The sequence below is a fragment of the Oreochromis aureus genome, linkage group 2 (genome assembly GCF_013358895.1).
Source record: "Oreochromis aureus strain Israel breed Guangdong linkage group 2, ZZ_aureus, whole genome shotgun sequence".
NCBI lineage: Eukaryota > Metazoa > Chordata > Actinopteri > Cichliformes > Cichlidae > Oreochromis > Oreochromis aureus.
The window spans coordinates 15807941-15816757 of record NC_052943.1 but is presented as its reverse complement, the minus strand read 5'-3'; the positions used below and the strand labels follow the sequence as shown (position 1 = coordinate 15816757).

General features: G+C 39.2%; 1 protein-coding gene across 1 annotated transcript; it reads right to left on the bottom strand.

Annotated features, from left to right (window-relative positions):
• Nucleotides 1-1034: 1034 nt before the first annotated feature.
• rap2c (RAP2C, member of RAS oncogene family) lies at nt 1035-7967 on the bottom strand. The gene is made up of 3 exons (XM_031747461.2): nt 7006-7967; nt 6073-6358; nt 1035-2370 (listed from the first exon to the last, which is right to left on the bottom strand). The coding sequence occupies exons 1-2, from the start codon at nt 7276-7278 to the stop codon at nt 6080-6082; spliced, it is 552 nt and encodes a 183-aa protein (XP_031603321.1). The 5' UTR covers nt 7279-7967; the 3' UTR covers nt 1035-2370; nt 6073-6079.
• Nucleotides 7968-8817: the final 850 nt, after the last annotated feature.

Genomic DNA, 8817 nt, shown 5'->3' with positions numbered 1-8817 from the left:
TTTATAAGTTGAGAAAATTAAACTCCATCTTTCTGTATATATAAGCAGTCATGTGAAAAAATAAAGGTGTCTCTGTGCAGTGCTTGCTTTCCATTTCAGCCATTCTAATGTAGATTTGCTAGTGTGATTGGGATCACTGACCTATTGCATGACCCAACTTCGGGCAAGCTTTATCTGTCAGATGTCCTCACATTTGACTCTAGGATACTTTCATATAGAGTTCATTGAACTGACTCATTGACTAAAAGATGCCCAGGGCCTGTGGCTGCAAAACAAATCCAGATCATCACCCCTCCACCACCATGCTTTACAGCTGGAATGAGGAAGAGAAACTGCAGCTCCTCTACTGGCCACTTGAGGGCGACTCCAAAAGAGACTCCCATGTTAAAATGCCTAATTTTACAGCCTGACCTCTGTGGATAATTCTCCCATTCATCACAGCTGCATGTCCTGACACAGGCAGCTGGATCAGATTGTGGTCTGTTAGGCCTCATCTACCATTTTCAGCCATTAAACTGGACCTCTTTACTGTTTGTGTGCTGCTGGTGCCTTTTGGATCATTTCTGGATTATCTGACTAACATTACAGCTTCCTGTGAGGTACAGGCCACGCAAGAAATTATTCTCCAGTTTTGATGAGTGAAATTAGCTGAAGTGCGTGTGTCTAACACAGTTTATGAATATAGCTTGCTGGCGTTGATAAATAACCAGTAATGGTAACCTCTGGCTCAAAATTATGCAGTGGTTCACACAGGCTATGCCCATATTTTATACCAAGTATGCATGACACATCTGACAACAAAGCACCAAATCACGTCTTACAAGGGGATCAAATACTTACATCACTAACTAAAATGTACATTTTTTGTAAATCTCCTCTTAATAGTTTCATTGAGAATTTAACAATTAAATTACTAAAATAAACCCACCAATTACGTTATGGACTGCTGGTGAATTTAATAATTCAACAATTACTTGTTTACCCTAGTGTATAAATGATCAAGTCAGAGTTATTTAGTCAAGTAAAAGACAAAATTTGTGTCCCATCACAAAAGCAGATTCCAGCATGTTTATTACCAAACAATGACAGCTGTTATCTTCCAGGGGGGGGGAAACAAACAAACAAATAAACAAAAGAAATATGAGGCCAAACGGGGTGCAACAGATATCTTAAGGCTCTGTTAAATTCTTATCTTCAAAACAAAGATACAACATAGCATGTATCCCAAAAATGCACAGAAAGCAAATAACTAGTATAAAATCAAAGTTTAAAACTGGCTAGCCCGTGTCATTAGCTCTTAATAAATAGGTTACTATAAGAAAAAGAAGAATACAAAGTAAAATCTGATTAACTGTGTCAGAACTTCTTATTAATCCACATTTCAGAGGGAGTTATTTTTTTTTTTTTAAATGATGAGGAATCAGCGTCTCTGAATAATTAAAGCGACACACGTCATGGAGTCAAACACAAATATGCACGCTGAGCTTCTGCGGTCGTTCCCCCCTCCCTCAAAAAAATAAAACAAAATCAATTAAAAAACTGCCCTCAAGAAAGCTGAAAATGGAAGACCGGCGTCCACGCAAGTCACACCTTGTAGAGACTGAAAACAGCAAAATGGCTCATCCACATCACTTCAAGTTGAATTAGCGGTAAAAAACATTTTCACTTTTGAGCGTGCGTGCTTTCAGATGAGTTTCACTGCCTCACACTACTGAAATATTAAAAATAAGCATCACTGGTTTAATCCACAGTTATTCACCCTGCTGAGCTAAAAAAACAAAACAAAACAAAAAAACCTCACATTACTTTAATTTGTTTAAGTTATACGGAATAAGATTTTCAAAATAAGATCAGCACAGTACACCAGGGTGGGAAACTGGCTGAAGTAAGCATGCTTAAAAGTGAAAATGCTCCAATAATATGAAATAATTTGTCAAATTCAAAACTTGAGACATAATACAAGGAATATTAAAGTATATAGTAATGATTTAAGCAGCTTTAAAAAGATGCTGCAACCTCACAAACACTTCTGCTTTCAGGGATATTTCAGAAAAAAAACAAAACAAAACAAAAAACCCCAAAAAGACGAATTCACAGGTGGCCGTTTGTAAAAGTCAGTCAGTCCAACTTGATCCCGGGTCATCGCGAAGGCCGTTGAGGTTGCAGCAGAAACATCTTCTAACAGTTATGATATCAAAAATAGGACCGACGTCTTTCCTGTCAGATGCTCTGAGACAGGAAGTCAGAAACCACCTCAAGCAGAAACTTTGCCAGCTGCGGTAAGTTTTTAATCAGCAGGGTTGAAGTCAGGTTGTCCCCGGGTTAACGGATCATCGAAAAGCTTGAGGTGGATCCAGACAAATGATGAGTCTGTGAGACAGAAACACAGGAGGCCATTAGCTCAGGGTTTGTGAAGTTAAACTCAATGATTTTTAAGATCAAAGCATGTCAAAGTTATTATTTTCATATACAAGTCAGACTCATTTTTGGATTATTTAACAGTTTTTTTATGCTTTTCTCTGCCACATGTAACGGTAAACTAAAGCTTCCCTGGTTTCTGGACTACTGCTCAGACAAAATGTACAACTAAAAGTCATCGACGGCACACGTCTCCTTACTAACAATCCTTATGATGCTTTTTAAACCCACTAAGGATATGGCATAAAGTATTCCATGTCCGAGGTGCATAAAGAAAATGTTTTCCCCCCCCCAAACTTAAATACTCACATGTGCACAATAAAAAAACAAAACAAAACAAAACAAAACAAAAAAAAAAACTGTTTGGATGACTGTCCAGTAAATTTCAGTGTACTGCAGCCTGCTGGACCCAAAATGGCTGCCCACATACTGGATTTTTTTTTATTTTTAAACATTATTAAATTTGCTCATGTAGCTTATTAACCTACTTTCTTAAACTAATTTGAATCCTGGAGCTCAACAGTATTTACTGTTCTTAGGTATATTTCTTCTTTATTTGTAACGCATGCAGGGTTACATCCTCCTGCAGGTCAATACCCAAACAGAACGATGTTTAAGGAACGCCACAGTTTGTGTGATAAAATCAAGTTGTGGATAAAAACTGCACTTTACTGATACTCACATGGCAGTATTTTGTGTTAAAATATTTTTGTGTGGAATGTTTACTGTGTACACGGTAATGCCGATGTTTCTTTTAAATCACTGAGTTTCGCCGTTTAAGGAAAGGAAATTCTTAAAGCTTGCAACTGATGCTTAAAGGTTACAGTGAAGTTACAGTGCTGAGAGAAAGTTACAGTGCTGCTTTCTCTTTTGTTTCTTTTTTCCACATTTACATGTTTCAGATCATAAAACAAATGTTAATATTGGACAAAGATAACCCAAATAAAATTCAAAAAGCAGTTTTTAATGATTTCATATATTATGGAAAACTAACCCAAACTACCTGACCCCATGTGAAAAAGTAATTGTCCTCTAACCATAAGAGCTAGTCACAGCAAGAACTGCAATAAAGTGTTTGCGATAACTGGCAGTGAGTCTTTCACATCACTTTGGAGGAATTCTGGACCACTCTTCTTTACAGAACTGTTTTAATTCACTGATACCTTTTGAGGGTTTTCAAGTATGAATAATAAGGTCATACCAAAGCATCTCAATCTGATTTAAGTCCATTCAGAGGTGGACTTATCTCATTGTGCTACTGCATAACCAGGGATGGGAATTGATAAGAATTTAGTGATTCAGATTCCATTATCCATATCATTTACTGATTGATTCCTTATCGATTCAGTCCTTACTGAAAGTGCTGTGTGGTTAAATGTTTGTGCATGTTGGAGGCTTTTCCTGTCTTTGTTGTGTTGGGGGACATTTAAAACAAATAATGTAATACATATATTATGCCGAACACTTTTCCTAAAAAGGTAATGAGAAAGTAATTTGTTACATTACTTTCGTGTTTCTCAGTAAAATGACCTGAAACATACCGTTTCATAATTACCGTTTTCATCAATTCCCATCCCTATTTAAAACCCAAATGCTTTTGAGCTTCAAAGCATGAACTGATGGCAGCATATTCTTCAGGGTTTTTTTTGTTGTTGTTGCTTTGTTTTGTTTTTGTAGAGACCAGAATTCATAGTTCCATCGATTACATCAAGTCATCCAAGTCCTGAAGCAGCAAAGCAGCCCCAGAGCATCACATTACCACCACCATGTTTGGCTGTTGTTATAATGTTCTTTTTATGAAATGCTGTATTAGTTCTACACCTAATGTAACAGAAACATTTTAGGCTCACATTTGTTTTTTGCCAAACACAAGACAAGTCTTTGGGCTTGTTTTGTTCAGCGGTGGCTTTTGCCAGGGAATTCTCCCATGGGTGCCATTTTTGCCCAGTCTCTTTCTTATCTCTGAATCATGAACTCTGACAATTATTGTAGGAAGCGAGGCCTAAAGTTGTTTAGATGTTCTGAGTTCTTTTGTGATCTCTTGGATGAGTTGTTGATGCGCTCTTGGGAGTAATTTTGGTAGGTCAGCCACTGCTGGGAATCTGCACTGCAGTTCTCTATATTTACAGATTATGACTCTTAACATGATTCACTGGAGTTCCAAAGCCTTAGAAATAGCTTTTTAACTCTTTCCATACAAACAGATGTCAATGTTTCTAATCTGTTTGAGTTTCTTTAACTCACAGCATGATGTGTTGCTTTTTGAGTTAATTTAGCCTACTTCACTTTGTTAGACAGGTTCTAGTTAAGTGATTTCCTGATTCAACATGTCTGGTAGGGTGTGTACTAGTGAAACTGAACGTACCCCCTGTGAATTAATCACAGTTCATTCATGATTTTGGATAGATCTTTTCCCATAATAAAAAACTCCATTTTGTTTTTGGGTTATCTAACATTACAGTTAAAATCTAATATTAAAATTTGTTTGATCTGGCAGATTTCTAAACTTTGCTGCAGAATGACAACAGTAGGCACTCTCTTTCTACAGTAGTAACAATATCTGCAGGAGTCTCAAGAGAGGGGCATCATTTATTCTACTACATTTATTTTTGCCCTAAAACGCATTTATGATACTGTTGTGCATTTAGCTAGCAGTATATAAATTCATAATAAATTAAAATGTCAGATCTGTTGGCTCACTGGGACTTTTCTTTCTTTCTTTCTTTTTTTTTAAAAAAACACCGAGCTGGGGATTCACTGATCTAATAACTGGATCAGATATCATTCCAGTCTTAACTCAAAAATCTGGAACGCACATCTGTGCCTGCTGTCTACAGAAGCATCTATTAAACTCAGCTGTATGTTTTGTACTGTGTTTACTTCTAGTGTGAAAAAGTACTTCAAAAAAAGTAATCTGCTGTGTTCATGGACTCAAATAAAATCCAAAGGGTTTAAGGATGACTTATTATTGATTATCTGAGACATTTTTGATCCTGAACTTAACAGATGTCATCATTAGTTAAAAACAACTTAAAAGTCCAAATTAAAGCTACTGATGGAGAATCAACCTCATATATTACCATAAGATGACAATGAATTAACAGAGTAATGATTAACGGTTTAGCACTCAGAATTTTTAAAGCAGCCATCTTGATTTTCTTGTTTTAATTTGAGACTAAATGACCTGCGAGAATCCTACAGCTGCATAAGATTTAAAAGGCTGGTGGGTTTTAAACTGCGGTTGCATCTCTCACAGAATCTAAACTGAACTTCCTGTTTTGGAACATAAATTCTTTTTCAGGATGTCACATTTTCCTCTTTCTGCGGCTCGCCTCATAGGACCATCTGCTTCATTACCCCCTGCTCTTCCTCCCAGCCCTGAGCAGGCAGACAGTTGCATTCTTGCATGCCGCATACTTTCTGCGATCTTATGATAACAAGATAAACCAAACAGTTTGCCCAGAGCAGCACCACCCACTCTTCTTTCTCACTTCCAGTCGAATCTCTCTCTCCCTCACACTGCACTCAAAACACCACACAGTCTTGTGAACCATCTCTACAGGGACATTTTATCACATTTTGTAAAAATAGTGAGGGGCCAACTGTGCTGTGTGTCCAGAGCATGGGTACAGCCCTGCTAGAGGATGTCCCTACCTTTTCCTCACTGTACCACGCAGGCTGTGCAGCACTGTTCCTGCTTCTCCGGCAGCGAGGAGTAATTCATCTGCCGGACGATCTCTGCAAACAGCTCATCCACCATCGTCTTGCTCTTGGCAGAAGTTTCGATAAAGGGGCAGCCCCACTCTTGAGCCAAAGCCCGTCCATCTGATCCGGCCACCTCACGCTCAGACTCCAGGTCGACTTTGTTACCAACCAGAATCAGCGGCACCTTCTCAAAGCGCTTCACTCGCACTATTTGGTCTCGCATTGGTCTGATGTCCTTAAAGATTGAGAAAAATAAGAGGTGTGAGACATTGAAATTTAAACAAAACAAAAAATGAATAATCAAGCAGATGCGTACTTTGGTTATTTCTCAATAGGCACAATGTCTTCATGATGCAAACATTTAATTACGATTTTTCTGGCTCAAAAATGGTCACATTGTTGATGTAAAGCTTTGTTTTAGCCAGCAGACATTTGTGAATCTTCCTGATAGTTTTGGAAATATGAAAATATCTATTTTAAGGTTGCTAAACATTTCCTTTCGGGAAGGCCAAAACGTCTTTTCACATCCAGTTAAAGCACTGTTACTTTTATTTATTGGTACTTCAAAAGTAATTATCCATTAAATACCGAGTGCTAATATTGAAGGCTCTAAAATATCAGGACGTGGGATGACTATTTTCTTTAGTAGACCTGGTTCATAGTTATCTAAGCTTTCTTATGCACTGTTTGTTTCCTGTGTGGTGCCATCCTTCAACAAATGAGTGCTATATGGAGATATTGGGGATCCAAATGAGCCCTACCCTTCCCATTTTAATCTCGATAATGTGGCTTGTAGCATTCCCTGCATGAGAAGTATGAATCACAGCCTGATTAACCACATACGGTTGCAGTTTCCAGGTGTGTGTGGTGCATCTGGGGTACCTGGAAAGACTGCTGGTTGACCAGGCTGTAAACCAGGATGAAGCCCTGCCCGTTCTTGATGTACAGGTCTCTCATGGACGCGAACTGCTCCGTCCCCGCCGTGTCCAGGATCTCAAGCACGGAGGGCGACGAGTCCACCTCGATCTCCTTCCGGTAGAAGTCCTCGATAGTCGGGTCATATTTCTCGATAAAAGTGCCGGTGACAAACTGCACGGTGAGCGCGGATTTCCCGACGCCGCCGCTGCCCAGCACGACAACTTTGTATTCTTTCATTGGGGCGGTCAAGGCGGGCTAACTTAGCAGCTAACGACTGCTATACTCGCTCCACAAACATTTATCAGGCCTTTACGAGAGCTAACGAGAGAAGCCACAAAAGTTAAACGATATACAATAACCCCCCTCATTCACATAAACACAGCTCAACCGCTCATACTTGGGTTTTTCGACGTTTTCCAGCTAGTCAGAGAGTAAAAGTTGATGTCCGGCAACTCCGGCGTTAGCTAGCCTTAAAGCTAGCTCGCGCCTGGCTGAAATCCCGCTGTGCCATCCTCGCGCTTTCAGCCTTTAGATCGATGTGATTCACCACAAGCGCTGGCTTTGATCAGTGAACTTGTTGTCTATCTACTGACAGCAGGTCACGGTGGTACACATTAGACCCCTATCCCTAAACCGCATGATAGTCCCCACAGCAGCCCGCCGGTGTCGCCGCAGCGTTGACTGCGTCCTTCCCTTAGCCTGGGCCTGGTTCTGGTTCTGGTTCCGGCCCAGCCCGGCGCCCTAGCAACCGGGCCCGTTATCGACGCAGACTCAGTGTTATAATCCCACCGTCCATTGGCTACAGTTTATTACTGGTCCGGTTTCTATCTGACTGTATACAGGGTGGGTTCTGCTTCAGAAAGAAAGGCTTTTTTTCAACCATCTGATTTCCTGGAGCTAACAACCTGTTTCCGCTAACGAAAATCAGACTTCCGCTGCGACGGTTTTCATAATAAAAGCACAGAAAAGCGTTACAGAAAATTAGGATTTTTCGTTTCTAACATCCATCCATGTTTTCCGCTTGTCCAATTCTGGGTCGCGGGGACTGGATCATTTTCTTTCCTTGACATTTATTTATTTATTTATTTATTTAAATACAGTATTGTGTAAATGCCTTGAGCCACCCCTTATTCCTTTAAATTAGTTTTTTTTTTTAAATGCGCCCCTAAATAGCTCTCCAGGCTTTTTGAAGAAAATCTTTTTTCTTTTTCACTCATTTTCAGTCCAGTCCTTGTACCTAAACATTTTCAGATGAAAATTTTTAAAAACTGTTTTACACTGACCTTTAAGTCATTCAAGCATAAAACAGTAACCCAGCTCAAGTGATGAGCTAATGTTATGTCCATACATAATAAACAATTTGTTACCATTTCAATTTTGTTATCATTTAGTTGAATGCAGAATAATAATAATAATGATAATTGCTAACCTACATATTTAGCGATTTATCATACAGACCTATCTTATTCACACAAGTGATCTAAATGAGCAGATTTTTGTCACAGGAAGTGGTTTCATTTACTTTCCCACAAAGTTACAAACTATCCTCCAGGGGATTAGCTTCACTGATGCATAGGTGTGTGTTAGTACACGATGTGAAAAACACCAAGACTGGACGTTGTGAGCACAGATTGGTTTAATGTGCAATCACAATGCTGCTGTTATATGAAGAAGAGTTTGTTTAAAGAAACAGCCACAAAATGAATCAGCTGCAGGTCCATCTTGACCATTGCTCCTTGTTACTGAGGATGTCACACAGTCTAAATTCAGACGTTG

Coding starts and splice junctions, on each gene's coding strand:
- rap2c (XM_031747461.2), bottom strand. CDS start 7,278: ATGAAAGAATACAAAGTTGTCGTGCTGGGCAGCGGCGGCGTCGGGAAA. Junction 6,359..7,005: donor TCAACCAGCAGTCTTTCCAG/GTACCCCAGATG, acceptor TCAATCTTTAAG/GACATCAGACCAATGCGAGA.